The sequence below is a fragment of the Clupea harengus genome, chromosome 16 (genome assembly GCF_900700415.2).
Source record: "Clupea harengus chromosome 16, Ch_v2.0.2, whole genome shotgun sequence".
NCBI classification, from domain to species: Eukaryota; Metazoa; Chordata; class Actinopteri; order Clupeiformes; family Clupeidae; genus Clupea; species Clupea harengus.
This window is the reverse complement of record NC_045167.1, coordinates 13,300,261-13,321,126: the sequence shown is the minus strand read 5'-3', so window position 1 is coordinate 13,321,126 and position 20,866 is coordinate 13,300,261. Positions and strand designations below refer to the sequence as shown.

The 20,866-nt window shown below is 42.3% G+C and overlaps 1 protein-coding gene across 5 annotated transcripts in view; it reads right to left on the bottom strand.

Moving 5' to 3' along the window:
- Positions 1-2,913: 2,913 nt before the first annotated feature.
- col7a1l (collagen type VII alpha 1-like) overlaps positions 2,914-20,866 on the bottom strand; it is a 41,564-nt gene continuing 23,611 nt past the window's right edge. Inside the window, exons 41-78 of one of the 5 annotated variants that reach the window (XM_031583165.2) lie at positions 20,623-20,658; positions 20,433-20,468; positions 20,307-20,339; positions 19,872-19,943; positions 19,620-19,679; positions 19,493-19,528; positions 19,301-19,381; positions 19,124-19,159; positions 13,636-13,680; positions 13,208-13,279; positions 12,938-12,973; positions 12,585-12,614; positions 12,438-12,479; positions 12,186-12,239; positions 12,003-12,041; positions 11,788-11,847; positions 11,429-11,461; positions 10,862-10,927; positions 10,563-10,607; positions 10,415-10,450; positions 10,148-10,174; positions 9,977-10,045; positions 9,565-9,627; positions 9,161-9,178; positions 9,039-9,074; positions 8,840-8,878; positions 8,699-8,734; positions 8,431-8,565; positions 7,807-7,914; positions 7,513-7,626; positions 7,055-7,159; positions 6,638-6,682; positions 5,991-6,056; positions 4,676-4,735; positions 4,307-4,360; positions 4,090-4,152; positions 3,715-3,780; positions 2,914-3,163 (exon numbers count right to left, since the gene is read on the bottom strand). In XM_031583165.2, coding sequence (XP_031439025.1) covers positions 3,152-3,163; positions 3,715-3,780; positions 4,090-4,152; positions 4,307-4,360; positions 4,676-4,735; positions 5,991-6,056; positions 6,638-6,682; positions 7,055-7,159; positions 7,513-7,626; positions 7,807-7,914; positions 8,431-8,565; positions 8,699-8,734; positions 8,840-8,878; positions 9,039-9,074; positions 9,161-9,178; positions 9,565-9,627; positions 9,977-10,045; positions 10,148-10,174; positions 10,415-10,450; positions 10,563-10,607; positions 10,862-10,927; positions 11,429-11,461; positions 11,788-11,847; positions 12,003-12,041; positions 12,186-12,239; positions 12,438-12,479; positions 12,585-12,614; positions 12,938-12,973; positions 13,208-13,279; positions 13,636-13,680; positions 19,124-19,159; positions 19,301-19,381; positions 19,493-19,528; positions 19,620-19,679; positions 19,872-19,943; positions 20,307-20,339; positions 20,433-20,468; positions 20,623-20,658 — 2,064 coding nt within the window. In that variant the 3' untranslated portion in view covers positions 2,914-3,151. Of the gene's footprint in view, positions 3,164-3,419; positions 3,781-4,089; positions 4,153-4,306; positions 4,361-4,675; positions 4,736-5,990; positions 6,057-6,637; positions 6,683-7,054; positions 7,160-7,512; positions 7,627-7,806; positions 7,915-8,430; positions 8,566-8,698; positions 8,735-8,839; positions 8,879-9,038; positions 9,075-9,160; positions 9,179-9,564; positions 9,628-9,976; positions 10,046-10,147; positions 10,175-10,414; positions 10,451-10,562; positions 10,608-10,861; positions 10,928-11,428; positions 11,462-11,787; positions 11,848-12,002; positions 12,042-12,185; positions 12,240-12,437; positions 12,480-12,584; positions 12,615-12,937; positions 12,974-13,207; positions 13,280-13,635; positions 13,681-19,123; positions 19,160-19,300; positions 19,382-19,492; positions 19,529-19,619; positions 19,680-19,871; positions 19,944-20,306; positions 20,340-20,432; positions 20,469-20,622; positions 20,659-20,866 lie in introns of those variants that run through there. The other 4 variants (XM_031583161.2, XM_031583163.2, XM_042710073.1 and 1 more) reach the window with 4 other exon arrangements.

Genomic DNA, 20,866 nt, shown 5'->3' with positions numbered 1-20,866 from the left:
CTCTCCCTCTCCCCCCTCTCCCCCTCAGACTCTCTGTCCAGTTCCTCCTCTCTCCTCCTCTCGGCCTCTGCTCTCTCCCTCTCCAACTCCTCCTCTCTCTCCCTCTCCAGGCGATCCATCTCTCTCTCGCTGTCTGTCTCGGTGTGGTCATAGTCTGGGCTTCTGTCGTACTCCTCGTCAGGCTCCAGTCCAGAATTATACTCCGCATCTGGCTCGATCACTGTGTCATCATCATCCTCCCACTCCTCCTCTCCCTCACTCTTGCTGTCTCCTGCTCCTCCGGATTGCACTCCTCTGTCTTTATCTTGTTCTGCCGTGGGTACAGGATCTGTTCCTTCTCTGTCGGTCTCCTCCTCTCCCTCCCACTCTGCCTCTCTTTCTCGCAGAGTGTCAGGGTCAGGAGCAGAGTTGGCATTCTGCCGCGTCTTTGTCTAGAAATAAGTCAACATGGCGAAGAATGTGATAACTGTGGCACAACTTGAGACATCTCGCCTCTGAGGTCATGTTTTTGGAAAGGCCCTGTTAAACTCACGTTTAATCGTTTTCTCCCCTTTATTCCTGAATATGACTTGAAGAAATCAAAAGAGAAACAACAGTTTTCTCAACACAGCCACAGCTTATTCATGTACAACTGTGAAGCACTTCATCTTAACAGGAATGCTAACAGGAATGACTTCACATTAACATCAGTCTGTATGTGGAGAACGTATGGTTAGGTACGTTGGGTTTTCTGTTTGGATGACCATGTGTATGTGTATCTATACTTTCAAAAGTTGGCTTCTGTTTAATGGAAACTGTTAATGTGTTTGTTTAATAAAATAAGGGCTTTTTCTGTAGGAATAACAGTTTTGGAATGGATTTAGCAACATGTTAGAACCTCAAACGTCCAGTTGTCGTCATTTACCCACAAAACATGCTGAGTGATGGACTGATGGTAGTGTGAAACAGTTTTAATGAAATAAAAGAGGTAGTATAAAAATAAAACGTTACTTTTTCTCTGTGCTTATAGCGATTTTGTCCTCCAGCTGTGCCTGGCATGTATGCCTACGAGATAAAGTGCTGCAGTTAATGTAATATATCCAATGAATGTTTTTTTCTTCTAATTTAGCATTCACAACCTATACAACGTGCTTGATGATCCTTGGAAGTGATCCCAATTCAAAGTCTCTAAGTTGCCATTGATTGTCGGAGACATATAAGACATATAATATAATGTAACACGAGGACAAGGCTTGCAGTGATTGAATGCGTTCTGGTATCAGTGAGGTGAGGAAATGAGGTGTCATTTACCATGTAGTCTGGCCAGGGGGCGCTCTTCTTCACTCTGGTCTTTGGTGGTGCCAAGGGACCCCTCTGCTAATAAGCAGTTTATACAAGTTCATGCCTAGGCCAGTGAAGCAATGAATATTCTTTCTGATACTGTATATTTGAACACAAGTATGGAAGTGCAAATATTTGCAAATTGTAGTCTTAAATCTAGAGTTTCAATGATAAATCAGTCCACTTGAGTTTGCCTGTTTTTAAAACTGCTGATGCACTCTCCAAATGTGTGCACTATTATCAGTGTTATCATGTGTAATGTATGCAGTAAGTAAGGGATAATGTATTGTCCGGAGGTCATTATCCAAAAATAAATCCCGACGGGGCGAACAGCACCCCGACGCGCAGCGGAGGGGTGTTGTTTCGTACTGAAGGGATTTATTTTTGGATAATGACCGCGCTTATTATACGGTTACTTGCCAAAAACGATAGAAGACATTCCTCCAAAATACCTCTTTTTAATGATTTAGTTGCCGTTTCGTGATTTACGCTAAGAAATAAATAGTTCTTCAAGCAAATAGAACTTTTAAGTTTCAGGTGTTGCGTAGCAACCCATTACTTGCTGACTTCAAATTACAATGAGTCTGTTACGTTAAATGACCGGACTACTTGCGGAATGATATGAAAGATGTGAATTAGAAGCACAAAACCCGTTGCCAATGACAGCGGTCAATATCTTTTTGCAGCGGTGAATATCAGGAAATATTCACCGGCGAACGTTGGGATGGCCCATTCAAATCAACGGAACTGTCTGGAACATTCTGACGAGCCGTATAATAATGTTGGGTAATATTCAGTGATGTTAAGAATCAAATTTAAACACAAAAGTGGAAGCACAAGGATGACGATAAAAAAGACACACAAACACTTGGTTTAGAAGGAGGATTGAACATTTACTCCATTTCATGCACAGTGAGGTTAAAATACAGAGGAAAACTGAATTTCACCAGTGAAAACAGGTAGCGATACAAGAATACAAGAAACAAAACCAATACATCTGAATAAATGCTATCATACACAGGATTACAACATTTCATAATGTAGAGAAAACCATGACAATGACAAAATACAATCTTTCAGTCTTAATAAATAAGGAAAAGTTGAAAAATATATGTTGGTATAACTGAGGGATTTGTCAAGGCAATCTGTGGTCAGACAAATAAAAAAAAACACTATTTGTTTATTGTTTGTTCATGAACTTTATCCCTGGGGAGACAAATGCATCATTACTATAAATCAATTATGTTATTGAAAGTTTATCATTTTATGGGGTTGGATTGTTCTCTGTAGGAAATGTAGCATATTGGTGTGGACTTAAAGTGATGATAAAGGCCCATTCCTTTAAATGTGATACAAGATGGCTTCTTCCTCTTTACTTTTGAATATCTGCTTTAAATGGTGTCACAGAGCACCGGTCATGACATCATCACTGGAGGGATGAAAAAATTAGGCAGGTCCAGTTCAGGCAAATCAGATCCCCACCAATCTTCAACACTTTAGAGTAAACACCCATATATGTGCACACATACACACACACACAGACACAGACACAGACACAGACACAGACACAGACACAGACACAGACACACACACACACACACACACACACACACACACACTCTATCTGCTTTCTCTCTCTCTGGCATATACATAAACACACACCAGCATGTATACTAAAACAAATTCACTCTTATACACACTTTCACAAACACAAACACAGGCACGCACACAGGCACGCACGCACACAAACATACACATAAAACTTGGCTCTTGGAGGTGTTTAACCACAATCTTGAGTACAAACGTGTCCTGATTGTCAATCTTACAGAGTTTAGGAGTGCTCCTGTGTTGAAAGTTAGAAAAGAAAATGGAATTAAAGTCTACCCTTGGTTTCTGTCACAAATAAACATGTGGGGTTATTGCTGTATGCTATATTTGACATGCCCATATACATAGATAACTCTAAAGGCAATGTGAATGGCCATGCTCTAGGCATGCTGGGTTGGCATCCATATCTTCCATGTCTCTATATTTTTAAAAGGAAAATGGAGACTAGTTTATTGTTTGTTAAAATAGTTTATGACTATTTATAATATTGTTTATCTCTCAGCTTGACTGTTTAAAAATCATAATTAGTATCTTGATCATGTCTCTTGTACCGTTTACACTGGTGAAACTCAAAAGAAGTTAGTCAAAGAAAAACTCAGCAAGCCAATGGCGAGTGCTTGGGCCATTCGCTGTGTAGGCAACAATGCGCAGGCGAATCGACTGTAGTCATCAATTCTTCATGCTTTGTTGCCTGTGAGCGACTGCCAAGCACTTGTCAGTCCATGCAACCTGTAGACTGCCTCTGATGACAAACTGACAGCATGCAGGTCTAGTCTGTATTCCTACCTCCTCTTGTGGAGCGTCTGTTGTGCTGACTGACGGAGACGGTGATGGGGTGAGCTCACCCTGATTCTGTGGCGATATATAAAGCACATCATATAGCCCTCCAGATCAAACCATCCAATGCAGTGCACTACAGTCTTTTTGTGTAGCTTACGCAGTGTGAGTTTTTTGCAAATAATGTCGCAAACGAGTTGTAAACCATGATATCATTTGTCAGTTTAAGGGTTTCTTTCTTAGCTTTCTTTATGGATTCAGAAGACAGACCCTTCGGCGAAGTCATAAAAATAAGAATAAATACAGGTTTACAATGACATATATTTCAATGGCATGGGGGAACTCATTGCAGGTGTAAAGTCATGAGGTGAATAAGGGCCTTACCTGATCTGGCCCTTTGTGTGAAGCCTCTGTTACAGGGCTGCCTGTAGGTGCTGAGATTACCTGCTTGACAACGGATGTATGAATGAATCTGTTAGTTGTTCTCAAGTCATTCACACACCCACACATACAGACACACACACACACACACACACACACACACACACACACACACACACACACACACACACGCTTAACAAGAAACAGCTGTTACACTTACCAAATCTAGCGGCTGGTCTTGATGCTTTGTCACAGGAATAACTGTATGTGACACCTACAGAACACACAACATCAATCAATCAATTAGTAATGAAATACACATTGTTGTTAAATGCTATATATTCCTACTTCATTTTCTTCTGTTCATTCAGCAAGAGAATCAACTGTGGCCCTGAACAAGCTAATATCCTGATCATGAGGTGTCATGGCACTACCCAGACTTGCCCCAAGATAAAGTAGAGAGAGAGTAGAGTGACATCTGCTAAGCAAGCAGACTTGACCATATTTCTGAAGTATTTGGATCTGTGATGGAGCAGAGATGCCATACATCTTTTAGGTGGAGCGTGACCTGCTCCTCAGAGAGACTCACCACATTCACTTTATTGTTTGTGTGGGGGGAGAGTGGGGGCGGCTTGGTGAACCGTTCATCCTACAAACACAGAGAAACAGCAGTTAAATCAACAATCACAGAAAGACTTCCATTGCTGCTTCTTGTAGTACTAGCGTGGTGATGGGGGCATGCAATTGCACATCGTGTAGCCTATTTCCCTATATACTATAAAGGTCGCTTCACCAGGTTAGAAGTAAGTGTATTCATTAGTAGAGTTCTCAATGTATGTTCCAAAGCCACAGAATTACAATGTTTATAGTTTCATACCTTTCATTCATGTCCTTAAATATAGTTCACTTAGAGACACATTTGCAGGTCAGGCTATGAAGTCATGAATGTAGCTGCTCGCATTAAGTTCAAGTCACTTATGCTTGCCTACAGAGTGCTTGATGGTTCTGATCCCACCTACCTAAATGCTCTTGTAAGGGCAAATGTTACACCCAGGATGCTGCGCTCTTCTAGTGAGAGTCGTTTGGCACTGCCATCTGTGCAAGTACGGCAGTCCAGACTATTCTCATTTGTAGTTCCACGTTGGTGGAATGAACTACCCAGCACTACCTCTCTACCTTTAAGAAGATTTTGAAGACCCAACTCTTCAGAGAGCACTTCCCGTCCTAACTGGCACTTCAACTAGTGCATAACTTGCAATTACAGCAGTTACATTTCTGCACTTCTTTTTCTTTTTTATTTCATTTTGTTATATTTCTTATGTAAAGTAGTATTTATTGTTACACCAGGTTCTATTGCTCGTAGCTTGACTATTCTCTCCCTTGTACGTTGCTTTGGACAAAAGCGTCTGCTAAATGACTAAATGTAAAATGTAAATGAATGAATGCCACTCCTCATAAAGACTGTGCCGGTGGTGGGTGTGTGCGGGTGGTGGGTGTGTGCGTGCGGGTGGTGGGTGTGTGCGTGGGTGGGTGTGTGCGTGGGTGGGTGTGTGCGGGTGCTGGGTGTGTGCGTGGGTGGGTGTCGGCGAGCTTGTCTATGTGCTGTGACACCGTGGCGCGTGTCACACGTGGGCGGGGTAAAGTCCCCAGCGGGACTTGACGACTAAGCCACCTCTTGTCAGGTCAACCACTGAAGGCGCTAATTACACCATTGAACGTTGAGCAGGGCATTATGAGAATGACTTTAATACTCTTAACGGCCCTTAACTCTTAAGCTCATCATTTAACATCCATAAGGCCCCACCACATGTTGGCTTTTAGGATTTATTCTTATTCACCTCAGGTTTTGCACAGTGTTTATACTTGGATACTAATCAATAAGTTAATAGTCCAGAGTCGTTTACCTCATATTCATAGATGTACTCTTCAGCTTCATACATATCCTCTCCAATCTCTTCATCTTGGTCCTCCTAAAAGGTTTTTGGAAGACTGAATCAGACTGTGTGTTTGTGTGAATTTTTTACATTAAAATGAGGAAATACAATGTAGTGTTATACAGTGAAATACTACACAAGCACTGTCAACCCACTGAAATAAATAGCACAATAGACTGACACACATGGGTTAAGACATGACACACAGAATGATTGACAGCTAGACACAAAAGGACATCCATGCCGAGAGAAAGTGGTGAGAGGATAGCGTGGGGGATTTTAGAAAATTATATCACAAAGAATACATTTAATAGTGAATTATTGGAGTTATTTGCAGTATCATTAAAATCAATACAAAACAATTATTGGAGTGAAAAGAAATATAGATTTATTGATAGAGGTTGTGATTTTAGATATTGATAATTAAGCTGAGAAAACAAAGAAAGATTAACACTTTATCCAGTTAGCATTCTGGGCTTGTCGGAGGTTACTGGTGTGTGAGATTAGAATATGTAATGATTAGATTATTTTATGAGAGGTTAGGGGGACAAAGTTAGACATGTAGTTTGGGGGTTAAAAACGTGCTTATAGGATCCATGTTTCAAGTTATCTTTTACCAAACGCTTCCGTTGTCGTTTATGTCGTCCTTTGTGTCCTTTACCCTGGTTAGGAATTCAGTTCAGTTGTTAGTTTTCATTAATATCAAAATCCAACATTAATAATATATTGGTATGAATAGTTAAAATTATCTTTGGTTACCTTCCTGAATGTGCAGTTTATAATATTTTGCGGAAAGATCGAAATCAGCACAAACGGTAATGTTTAACCTAACTCTCATTAAACTTTTAACTAAAACTTGATTGTTCATTTAGCTATTATTTTGATTAAAACTGGTGGTCTGACAGCTGGTTTTCAACCCATGCATATGGACATAGCCTACCACTCTCCTGTGGATAAGACTGTATTAGGATAATTTCCTGTATCCATGTTTGTCATTGGCAGCATGTGCTTTGTGGAGTCATGTGGAATCCCACCTTTCCTCGGTCTCTGCCCCTCTTCCTCTCCCCTGAGCTCTTCCTCAGTGAGTCCTCCTGGCTGCTCAGGATGTGCAGGTTGTCTTCAGGGGGCTCAGGATCACTCTGTTAAGACCAGTGGGAATTCCTTTACTTGAAGCGACCATGTTCACTATTATGTGTACATAGTTAGTGTCTCTAACATCCTCAAATTGATTTTGATGCTACACAGTTATGTGAAGGGTAGATTAATGTAGCTGTTAACCACTGACTATTAACTGTATAGTTAACTGTAAAAATGGTGAAAACCGGCTTTACAGCATTCCACAACCACCTATATATATATATACTGTATATAGTATATATACATATACACCAGTTAGAGGAGGGAAATGATAATTTACGCTCTCTGAGGGATTCATGACAAGTTTTGTGAATGTCGCCCTTGGTGTTTTACTCAGGTTTCTCTGCATAATTACCTCATCTCCTGTCACTCTGAGTTTACTCTCAACGTCTCCATCATGGCCAAACTCTCCATTCAGAGTTACGGCATCCCATAATGCAGGACCCCCCTTTGTCTCATTTATAGGATCCTTTGAGACAAAGACACCAAGGGAGAAATCAACGGGCCATTCGACACTTATTTGCTTCCGATGCAAGATTACCCTTTGCCTTTGGTTGGCTAGCAACAAGTTCAAGCTGCTACACATATTGAATGGCATCTGCAGTACAGAGATGTGCAAACTGATGAGTGGAAGTCAGACGAGCCTTACAGCCATGTCTGGTGTCTGTAGCGGCCCCTCTTCTCCTGCCTCCTCCTCCCCTCCATGCACCTCAGACTTGGTCAGCACCTCACTGGGGACGTCATACTTCACAGCGCTCTGGTTCAGAAAAGAGAGCCAGTTTAATACAAAAAAATAAGCTAGCTGAGAACAATCATAATTGCAGGCCTGATTTGTTACAAGCTACTCCTCACGAAAATAAAATCTCCCAATATTTCCTATAAATCCATCCCCCTTGTCCTCGTCATGGGAGGTGGTAACAGACAACGTATGGATTTGCCAAATAAGGCGATGTATGGAGGGTGGTTTTCTACCCGGGCCGCTACGGTTGCCATGAAGGCCTGCTTGGAATAACCCAGAAAGATGCTGGCTAAAGGGGCGCTGGTGAAGCTGGGTGGGCCAATCCCTCGCTCAGTGGATTTATTGGATTACGGAAACATCGAGAATATTTCCTTGGTCCCTTTATAACATTTGTATGCGTCTGACTGTATCCTGGATAAATGCATTGCGTTTTAGGAGGAGTGTCGCTGAGGGAGATCTGGACTCTGGTGCCTAACTGTGTACTCTGTGATGGGGTTGGAGCTGAGCTCCTAGTCTTTGACTCTGGTGCCTTACTGTGTACTCTGTGATGACGTTGGAGCTGGGCTCCTTCCTCTCGCCCTTGTCTCTCCTGTTGGTGTTGAACTCATGCAGCAGCTCCTCCATCCCGTCCTGAAGTAACCTGTCAATCAATGCCTTCAGCAGGGGCAGCTGGGAAAGGGATTTTTTCTTAGGTGAGCACTGAGGACTGACATTTTGAGCGAAACATACTTTTGCACTCTACGACCTGGGTTATATGATGGACTGTGTCGAAGTTGGTGGAATGTGACCATCTAAATCTTACCTGGATGCCATAGGATTCAAATAGGACTTCAATGTCCTGGGAAAGCATCCAAAAGAAGCACAGTCAGTTCTGAGTTCATTAAACCCAAAGGGGAGATATGAGTGTTTCACGATAATTAAAGTCATGATAATCCCACAATACCCGCATTTCAACTGCTTTTCCAGGTCCTCCAGCATCGCCCTGTGTTAAAGCACATATAAAGTCACTATAAAAACATCACAAAAAGTAATTTATTATTTTATTATTATAAAATAATCATTGCGCAACATAGCTTTTTTCTTCTTAATTCTGTAATATTAATCATGCACATTGACATTGCAGGGAAATGCCATTATCACACCTTTTGCCCCTGGTCACCCTGTTCACCCCGATCACCCTGTAAGTACAACAGACATACATTACACTCGCAAATAACATCAGATTTGACTCCACATCTAATGAGAGAACTAATGACTCGCTCACCTTCTTGCCTGGGGGGCCCTGCACACAACAACAACAACAACAACAAAAAAAAAACAAATGAGAAAGATTGGGAGGACGAGAGGAAGCAGAATGTGAATGAGAAAGTCAGAGGCAGAGAGAACAGCACACACACACACACACACACACACACACACACACACACACACACACACACACACACACACACACACACACACAATGAACACATGGTTACAGTAGGCTTTCACCGATCACTGATGTTCAACAGATCTCAGATGAAACTAGCGGTTAATCTCTTAACATCTAATGGGCTCATGGTCTAGATAGGATTATAGCTAGACGTGTCAAACTACATGTTGTGCAGTGTTTCCTGAGCAATGAATGAGCCCATGTGAGAGCACTATCTATACAGTAAGCTAACTCACCATCACTCCAGGAGGACCCATCGGCATGGGGAAAGCTTTCCTTATATCATCTACAGAGGCACCCTGGAGAAGACATCATTGAAATCATAATGTCATAAAGTCACTAACCAATATAAACAGAGCAACCAGAAAAGCCAGTCAGTTTCAGCCTTCAGACTGATATATAGGCTGGATGTTATGTGATTATGTGACAGCATAATGCATATTTACTAGCAGACAGATAATGCCACTCAATCACACAGTAGACGCACACGCACACACACACACACACACACACACACACACACACACACACACACACAAACACACAAACACACACACACAAACACACAATCAGTCTGGCCACAAAGACCTCTTGACATTTATCTGTGTGTGTGTTAGGACAGACGATGTGAGATGGGGGTGGACTTACGTCGTCTGAGACTTTGATGACGATCGGTGGTCCTGGAGGCCCTTGGTCTCCCTTGCCTCCTACTGGACCCTGAGCAGAGCACGTGCAGTACAGCAGCGTCAGCAAAGGCTGAGACAATCCCGGCCACACTTATATACATGTTAGGCATGCAGACATGGCACACAGTCTTACCTCAGCACCAGATTCACCCTTGTCACCCTACAAACAGAGAAGACAGTGAAACACAGTACCCCTTCACACACTGGTAACTACACACTACTTAGTCACGCACAGCTAATACAGCTGAAGATGCATCATCACTGTGCATTATATATTATGTGTCTATGCAATAGACATGCATTGTGGTTAAATGTTTAGCAGTACTGGAGTATATGGTATATATGGAGTATACTGGAGCTAAGTGGCTAGCCAAGATAGCTCCAAACTGGCTGCACATACCTTCTTCCCATCATTCCCTCCTGGTCCCTGTTCACCCTGAAGTGAGGGGACATGAGCAGAGTGTCCGTTAGGAAAGGTTCTCTTAGGACCATATTACCACATCACATGTGCCGAATGAAGAGTAGGGTACCAGCAGTGGAAAACTCACATCTTTTCCTGCGATGCCCCGCTTTCCATCGATGCCTGGTCTGCCCTGCATGGAGAGAATATGGAAAATGGAGGGGAAAAAAGGGAAAAGGGCGGATCAATAAATGTTGACTGACTGACTGACTTAAATGCTGCAGTGCTGACTGAAAATCTGCACTTCCAAAGGCTAGATGTTAAAAGAAAGAATACATTTATCATAGGGTAGATGATGTCTCTGTTTTACGTGGAGAGTCACGGTTAGATTCACTGTTATTTTTCTGGTATTTGAGGGTGAAGAAATGGGAAGGCATTCACACTCACAGGAGTCCCAGGAAGTCCGGGCATCCCAGCAATTCCAACTCGTCCGACTTCACCTTTCTCTCCCCTCTCCTCACACAAAGACACGTCAAATGTAAGGGCGAACACACACTCCCACCCCACCATATACCCTCCCACCCACACTGGACATGCACACATCCGTTACATGCAGGCATATGTACATGTAAATGAAATGACAGCCATCACCATATCATTTGCCAACACATCTGTGCTATGACGGCCAGTAAAGCACTATTTTGACAGCTGAGGACGGCTACTGTACTGTGTAAGGACTAAAATGGCAGCGCTCCAATCAGATGTCTTAAAAAAAGCCCAGGGAATGCACTCCCCTCCGGAAATGAGTAATGAGAGGGAAGTGATATTGTGCGATGAGCGATTCTTCCTGGCCGAGGCGGACACCTTTTTCGCAGAGCAGAAAACAAACTCTCATCTACTTATCCGCTGCGCTACACACATGGAGGGACGCGAGTGTGTCGCGTATGAATCATCAGTGTTTATGACATGCAGAGGAGCAGATGTGAGGGTTGATGTGTGGAGGTGTGAGCTCACCGGTCCAGGCTCTCCTTTTTTCCCTGCTTCACCCTGAGATATTAAAACAGCAAGGTTGGAGGTGGAATATTTAACAGTGTGAAACTAACTAAGGTTTTCAGCTTCCTATTCACATATTCATGCAGCCCCTGGAGCAAAGAAAAAGTCTAAGATACTAGCAGTCTTAGTGCATACCATTAATTTGCATAGAGTTCGATTTTTGTGTGTGTGTGTGCGCGTGTGCGTTCGTGTGTGTTTGTGTGTGTGCGTGTGTGTGTGTGCGTGTGTGTGCGCGCGTGTGCGTGTGTGTGTGTGCGCGTGTGCGTGTGTGTGTGTGTGCGTGTGCGTGTGTGTGTGCGCGTGTGGTGAAAAGACTGCACCTTGGATCCTGGTGTGCCAGGTAACCCATCCAGCCCATCTGTTCCAGTGCCTGACCCACCCTGTGAAAAGAGCATGCAGCCATTTTAAAGGCCACCATGAATCTGATATTAATGGAAATAAATTGTAAATTTAAATTGTAAAATGATGTATTGATGCCTTTATTTGAGATCACAAAGTTAATCAATGGGCCCCCAGTTGGACTAAATACACATACCACTGATTTCCCAGGGGGGCCAGGTGGTCCTTCAGGACCCTGTGGAGATGGAGAAATAGACGATGAGTGAGAGACAAGAGATAACTGATGTGTTTGTCAGAGAGGGGGAATGAAGGATATCTAGAGCCAGAGTGACGGCAAGAGAATAAATGAAAGTGTAGAGGCAGAAACTGAGAGTTTTACCATTGGTCCAATTTGACCTCTTAGGCCAGGTACACCTTGTTCTCCAGGCTCTCCCTGATAATCCCATACACACACACACACACACACACACACACACACACACACACACACACACACACACACACACACACACACACACACAGACACACAGACACACACACACACACAGACACACACACAAATAGATCAGATACCATGTATGGCATTCAATACAATTCATCTTAAATGTTATTCTTCATATATTAGTGTCACCTTAATGACTCTGGCCAGGATGTTGTCACCAGATGAGGTCGCCTATGGAGCAAACAAAAATATCACCACTTTCATTGGGACAGAGCTTGGATTGGCAAGGAACATTTGATCAGATTCAAAGTTACTAATCTACTAATCCTAACTCACGTGAATAGACCCAGGTGGTCCTGGCTTCCCCTGTGTCATGAAATAGATGAAACATCAATGACGAAGAAATCAAACATTAGACCAGCAACAACAGAGCATTATGCCTTCTTATCCCCATGGCTATACTCCTGCTTGCAAGTTTAATAGACCTACATGAATCCATTTGAATACTTCACTTTCACGATTCACTATCCACTTCTAACCTTGCATTGATTTTCATCGTGTCCTGCTTTGAGCTCGGACAGACACATTAAAAAAACACATTTCCCATGATCCTTAATAGGACTTATTGCAAATGTGTAAGGGTAGAAAGTGTAGGGTGTGAAGTGCAGAAAGAGATAAGCGAAGCGTACCGTCTCTCCTCGTTCACCTTTGAGTCCCTCTGGGCCCTGAAACGCATCAATACTTAATGACTACAAACTCATCTCCGTACGATGGGAGAGCAATAGACATGCAACTGAGCTTGCTGCAGTTAGACCTCATTCGCTACTTTGATTTGTGCAAAGTCATAAAGTGTAGCTCCTTGGATCGATGCAGTGTGCAGTGTACTGTGTTGTGTGTGTGTGTGTGTGTGTGTGTGTGTGGGGGTTTGGTTGTGTTAACGTGAAATATTAATTTCTTACCGGCAGGCCAATCTTTCCCATCTCGCCCTTTTCTGATGGATCTCCTGGCCGCCCAGGCAGACCAAGTGGGCCCTACATTAACAGAGAGGAAGGGCATGAAAACAGGAACAGGAAGTTAGCAGCAGGGTTAGTGGATGGATACCAGGAAGACCTCATGTTTGAACTAGATGCTGGATTTGGTGTCTATCAAGAACAAGACCCAGACTTAGCAGACGCTAAGGTAACTTGGTATGTAGCAGAACAATACTAAACACCCCTAGGCTGTGACTTGAATCATTTACTGCATTGCATTGATTGAGATGGCCAGATATTCTGCCTAGTTTATTTTTTTGAAACACTACAAACTCTGAATATTGATCTGAAGTTGCACCATCTATGTATCCACGCTCCGTGAGAACATTTCCCAGTGTAAGGAATGACGTCCTTACCCTCACGCCCCTCTCTCCTGGTTCCCCCGAAGCTCCTGGGTCACCCTGCAGGAAGACACATCCATCAAACACAATAAGACAATTAGGCCAACTTTGTTTACTCGCACAGAGGGCACTCGAGCTCACGTCATTTACTTGAAGTAAATAATTTAGGAGTGGAGGAGAGATAGGGTTCACTCGTTGTTACATGGTACGTGGGCGGTGCAACAGGTGGGGAGCTTAGAGAGATTAGGGGGTAAGGAAGAGTGATTTGCTCTGATAATTATATTCAAAATCTCCCTTTAATAACATTTATTAATTGGCATTGTTCTGACTGAAACAAATTGATGGAGATAATTTCCAAACACTGTTAATGACTTAAGAATAATTGAATCAAGTGCCTTGTATTAATATATTCCTTGTATGAATCATGTGCTTATGAAAGCAGGAACATGGCTTTTCTGTGTTTCTGCGTGTGTGTAACTTAGAATATTAGGTGCCACTTAGTCTGCATATGTACAAGAGCATGTTTAGACCAGAAGTGATAAGAAGGTTCGAACTGTGCTTCTTCCGACCTTGCAAAACTTCCATCCTTGCCTCGGACGTCAGAAATCCACCACGTGGTTATCTCTGTTGAACGCTAAACTTCTGTCTATATAAACCTTGTGCGATGTGTTTATCATGGCTTCACTTTCAGCCTTGTGCTGGGAGTGAGCCGATTGCAATTGTTGTTTGTCTAATAAATATACTTATATGCAGCTCCGGATGCGCTCCATTGTATGTTTGATATGGAATAGAGTCATTCAATTGACTGAAGCTGGATGCGCTCCATTGTGTGTTTGATATGGAATAGAGTCATTCAATTGACTGAAGCTGGATTCGCTCCATTGTGTGTTTGATATGGAATAGAGTCATTCAATTGACTGAAGCTGGATGCGCTCCATTGTGTGTTTGATATGGAATAGAGTCATTCAATTGACTGAAGCTGGATGCGCTCCATTGTATGTTTGATATGGAATAGAGTCATTCAATTGACTGAAGCTGGATGCGCTCCATTGTATGTTTGATATGGAATAGAGTCATTCAATTGACTGAAGCTGGATGCGCTCCATTGTGTGTTTGATATGGGAGTGAGAGACTAACTTCTTTCCTCCTTTCCCTTTACCTCGTGTTTTCCTGTGGGGTTGATACTAACTGTTTTAGATATACTAAAGAATTTACTAGAGTTAGAGACACTCCTGGGTGCTGAGGTACAGCCCAGTCTCCTTAAAAGGCAAAACATAGTTATTTTTATGTGGAGTAAGAGACTAACTTTTGTGGAGTCATTTAATTGACTAAAGTTAGAGAGACTCCGTTGTGTGTTTTTTGTTTTCCAGGACTCTTGGAGACTAACTTCTTTCCTCCTGAAAGAGTAGTAGAGACGTTCCTGTGTGTTGTGTTCATGTGTGTTCATGTTTTCTGGGAATGATAATTCTGTAGATAATGGATTCCTAACTACGCGTTAGAAAAACAAATGTTGCAGAGTTTACTTTTTGTTTGGCCTTACAGCCTCATATCACCATTGAGCGCTGCGTGACATTTAACCCAGCTACACTTTGACTTACAGCAGAGGATGGTAATCAACATGATTGTGTAGCAAAGACCAGAGCTGACCTACAAGATATGCCTTTTCCAGAAGCTGATTTTACTTTTGTTTGGTGATGGTTCAAGCAAATAAACCTTGAACGCACAGCCACTACTTACACACTATTCTGTACAGGCAGCGGAACTAATTGCCCTGATTACTGCTTGCTTTTGTTTATTACTTTTTTTTCCCTTTTATTATGATTTTAGTAATCCAAGAAGCCTATCAGAACATCAGGTTCTGATACGATGTTGACCATTATTTTACTCCATATATTGCTCTTGCTGCTTGCTTTTATTGATTTTATGTAAAGCACTTTGAACTGCAACAACCGTCTGACACATACACAATTGAAGAATTAGATCTCACAATACTAAAAGATATGCTGCAATATTGAGCCATGGTGAAAACATGCCTCAATAAGTGGGGATAGTAAGCATATATTTGTACTTCGTATATATATTTTTACTTCTGATTTATATTTTATGAGAAAGATGTTTAATCATTCATTATTGATTTTATTGAGTTAAATCGAAACGAAAGAAAGAAATATTGTCTAGCCATAGATAAATCATTGTTCATACAACCCCCAGTCAGCAGGACTGGTAGAAAATAATGAACCGACCTATTAAAAGCAATTTGAGAATCTTAGAGTGAAATTTGTGATATTAAGCATGAATGTTGTTATCACTGTTTGAAATGATGTATGGAAGAATCTACACTGCCTCAGCACTCAAACCATTTGCTGAAACAGACAAGAGATTGAATATACATTTGCAGAATAAATGGCAAAAATGTGAATTAGCAAAATGCTCTCAGAACTCTCTGCTTCACAGGAACCTGTGAGGCTGAAACCAAGGTTGGGCCAGGAGATTGGGTACTAATCAACAGCCTCAAAAGAAAACACTGCCACTTGCCCAAGTGGGACAAACCATATCAAGTGCTACTGTCAACATCTAACACATTGTAAACGAGTAAGCCTTCCTTAGAAAGAGACAGAGGATAGGAGCTGTCTTCCTCTACAGTTTTCCAAGGCCGGGCCACTGTGACAGAAGTCCAGCTACAAAGGGGATTCTTTGCGTTAGGCAATTTTTCGTCTCAAACCTGGTGAAGAAAACTACACTGTCCAGTGGGGTAAAAGAGCCTAGTGGATACTGGGAGGGCGGGGCGGTCCTATCTCTGTGAAGTCATGGGGAGTAACAAGGGAAAAATTAAACAATGTGTGGAACTTTTGATAATAACTGTACTGCTCTACATTTTGGTACTGTTAACATATTGATCACAACAGGCACCGATCTTGGTCAAATATCCACAATGGGGCCTGGCCAAAGATCATCCGTGATGGGAAAACCAGACTGCCCAAACACACTTTCCACAAAGAGACTGTTTACATTTTCCTGCCCAGTAATATTCAACAGCCGATGTGATCTGCAGGATGCAGGACACAGCAAAGAGGCCTTGTTAGAATGTTATCTGAAGCCTAGGCGAGCTAATGACACACACACAGTCGACATCCACTGTGTTGGCCTACAAATGCAAAGTATACAAATGTGTGATGAGAAATATGATGACATTTTAAATGATTGACTTATGATGATATGGAGTGATGCTCACTAATGATCTCTGTTCCGAAAATCCATGCGATGAAGCTCAGAGTGATGACTTTGAGGTTATCCATTGAAATTGATAATTGACGAATTAAGAAAGATGATTTGTGATTTTGATTGTAATTTTAAATTATCCATTGAAACGGATAAAAGGAGGGACTGATGGAGATAATTTCCAAACACTGTCAATGACTTAAGAATATATGAATCAAGTGCCTTGTATTAATACAGTGGGGAAAAAAGGTATTTGAACCCCTGCCGATTTTGCAAGTTTGGCCACTTGCAAAGAAATGTGTGATCTATAATTGTAATGGTAGGTGTATTTTAACAGTGCGAAATAGAATATCAACAAAAAAATCCAGAAAACTGCATTTTATAACATTTATGACTTAATTTGCATTTGATGCAGAAAATAAGTATTTGAACCCCTAGCAAAACATGACTTAGTACTTGGTGGAATAACCCTTGTTGGCAAGCACAGACGTCAGACTTTTCTTGTAGTTGGTCACCAGGTTTACACACATCTCAGGAGGGATTTTGTTCCACTCCTCTTTGCAGATCCTCTCCAAATCATTAAGGTTGCGTTTTCAATGGGAGGGAATGAGGGAATGAGGTTCAAGCCCAATATTCCACGTTACATGGCCCCATCCATAGTCCCCTCGATGCAGTGAATCGTCCTGTACCATTGGCAGAGAAACAGCCCCAAAGCATAATGTTTCCACCTCCATGCTTGACGGTGGGGATGGTGTTCTTGGGGTCATATTCAGCATTCTTCCCCCTCCAAATGCGGCAAGTCGAGTTGATGCCAAAGAGCTTGATTTTGGTCTCATCTGACCACATCCTGTCTCCCAATCCTCCTTAGAATCATTCAAGTGTTCATTGGCTTCAGACGGCCCTGTACATGTGCTTCCTTGAGCAGGGGGACCTTGCGAGTGCTGCAGTACTTCAAACCATTACGGCGTAGTGTGTTGCCAATGGTTTTCTTGGTGACTGTGGTCCCAGCTGCCTTGAGATCATTCACAAGCTCCCCCTGTGTAGTTCTGGGGTTATTCTGCACCTTTCGGATGATCACCGATACCGCACAAGGGGATATCTTGCATGGAGCCCCAGACCTAGAGCGATTGACAGTTGTTTGGTGTTGCTTCCATTTACGAATAATCGCACCAATAATTGTCTGCTTCTCACCAAGCTGCTTGCCGATGGTTTTATAACCCATTCCAGCCTTCTGCAGGTCTACAATCTTATCTCTGACGTCCTTGGTCAACTCTTTGGTCTTGCCCATGGTGGTGAGGTTGAAGGTGTGAAGTATGATTCTTTGGACAGGTTTCTTTTATACACGTCACCAGTTGAGATCAGGTGTACCTTCTTAGGCTTAATGAGGACTAATCTGTGTGCTTATTGGGCACATAACTGGTCATTGGGAGCCAGAATTCTTGCTGTTTGCTTGGGGGTTCAAATACTTATTTTCTGCATCAAATACAAATAACGTCATAAATGTTATAAAATGCAGTTTTCTGGATTTGTTTGTTGATATTCTATTTCTCACTGTTAAAATACACCTACCATTACAATTATAGATCACACATTTCTTTGCAAGTGGCCAAACTTGCGAAATCGTCAGGGGTTCAAATACTTATTTTCCCCACTGTATATTCCTTGTATGAATCATGTGCTTATGAAAGCAGGAACATGGCTTTTCTGTGTTTCTGCGTGTGTGTAACTTAGAATAGTAGGTGCCACTTAGTCTGCATATGTGCAAGAGCATGTTTAGACCAGAAGTGATAAGAAGGTTCGAACTGTGCTTCTTCCGACCTTGCAAAACTTCCATCCTTGCCTCGGACGTCAGAAATCCACCACGTGGTTATCTCTGTTGAACGCTAAACTTCTGTCTATATAAACCTTGTGCAATGTGTTTATCATGGCTTCACTTTCAGCCTTGTGCTGGGAGTGAGCCCGATTGCAATTGTTGTTTGTCTAATAAATATACTTATATGCAGCTCCGGAGTCCTGAGGTAACTAGGGTGAATTTTCACCTAACACAAATACTATACAATAATTTCCTAGATCCTTTTACCCACTGTTAATTACACATCAATGTGCACATGACCTTTTCAAGGTTTTAGTCAGTTCAGTTTCATCTGAGGACATGTGAGTTTGTGCCTATGTGTCGAAGTGAGTGCATGTGACAAAGAGAGAGTGTGTGAGTTTAGTTAGTGTTAGTGTGTAGTTTGTGTGTGTGTGTGTCTGTGCATATGTCTGGGTCTGATTTTCAGCTTACCTTAAGTCCTACATCACCTTTAGGCCCTGATTCACCCTAAAATGTAAAAGAAACATTATTTATGTCCAACGGTCGTGGTGTCCTTCAGCTTAACTCATATCCACTCTTTATTTCTTCCCTCTGACGTGCGCATGGAGGAGTACCATAGTAACAGCAGCCCCTTCGGATCTTACTTACATCTTTACCTCTTAGTCCAGGGGCTCCAGGGTTGCCAGGGAATCCAATGGTGCCCTTCTCCCCCATAGAGCCATCATTGCCCTGGGAGAGAAGAGTAAAGCTTCCCTTCAGTAGGTAGCAACTTAAATGAAACAGGAGGGAATAGGATGGTCCCCTTTGAGTGTGAACTAAAAAGGACCTTGATTCGCTTACCTTGACTCCCGGTTTTCCAGACAGTCCAACATTACCCTGAGAAAATCAATGGTGCATTAAAACAATATATTTAAGGCAAAGAGGTTTGAGTCATTGCTTCAGCAGTTTCCAGAGTCCAACAACTCACCCTCTCTCCTGTGTCCCCTTTTGGACCCGGCTGCCCTGGGATGCCAAAGCCAGGGCTACCCTGCGGACATCCACAACCAAGATGATATTCAGAAAAGACCAACAACAAACCCCAAGACAGACAACATAGTGTTAGCTCATGTCTGACATGGTACAATAGACTAACCAATCCATGAAAAACTGTTCACTGGAAAGTATGCTATTAGAGTTAACAGACCCGCTGTCCATTAAATAGTGAAAAAAGGTAGCACACCTTCTGTCCTTTGTCTCCTTGCTCTCCCTTTATGCCCTGCAGTCCAGGAGGCCCCACAGGCCCAAGGTCACCCTGTCAGGCAACATCACAGGAACATGCATTTCACACAGAGATCAAATCACAACTGAAGTATTACATGACCGCCGTGATATGAATGTGAAATGACCACACTGGTAGGCCGCTAGAACAATAGCATAAGGTATGGGGCACATTACCATGGACTGTTCTTAAAACAAACATGATGATCGAATAGGGGCCTAATTACACAAAAATAGATTCCATTTGTCCGCAGGGATATTACCCATGCTGTTGTTATTCCATCGTTCACAAAGAGAGCATGTGGTGCTGTGTAATTATTTGAGTGAATTTAACAAATGTGTACTCTCTCAAGTGTGACGCCAGTGGTATACTATGGAAGCCCATTGAGCCACTTACCCGAACACCCTTTTTCCCTGTAGGCCCAAGAATCTGTTTGAGGAAGACATGAATGCAGTCAGAAAAGAAGAGAAATGAACGGAACGATTTCAAATTATCCTATATAACCCTGAATGTATCTCTTACCCCTTTAGCTGGGTCACCAGCAGGTCCTTGTCGTCCCTTCATAAGGAAACAATGACATGTTAAGCTAGGCACACAGAACAACACAGCCAGTGCTACAGACACAGACAGATGCAAATTACCACTCGTCCGACTAGTCACAGTTGACAAAGTAACCGAATTTATAGTATCTTCAAAAATCACTTCACCGTACCTCATCACCTTTGGATCCAAATTGTCCTTGCAAGCCCTTAAAGAGAACAGACACAGTTTGATATATATGTATTAATGTATTATATATATAATATATACTGAACAATCAACGGTGTACACCTGTCTTTAAAAGGACTTGACTTACGCACCAGTGCAGTTGCTCCAAGACCTGGACCGAGGACAGAGTCTACACCAAAGACTCTATAACCATTTCTACTGAATTGTTCTCTTGTGACTTCTAAAAT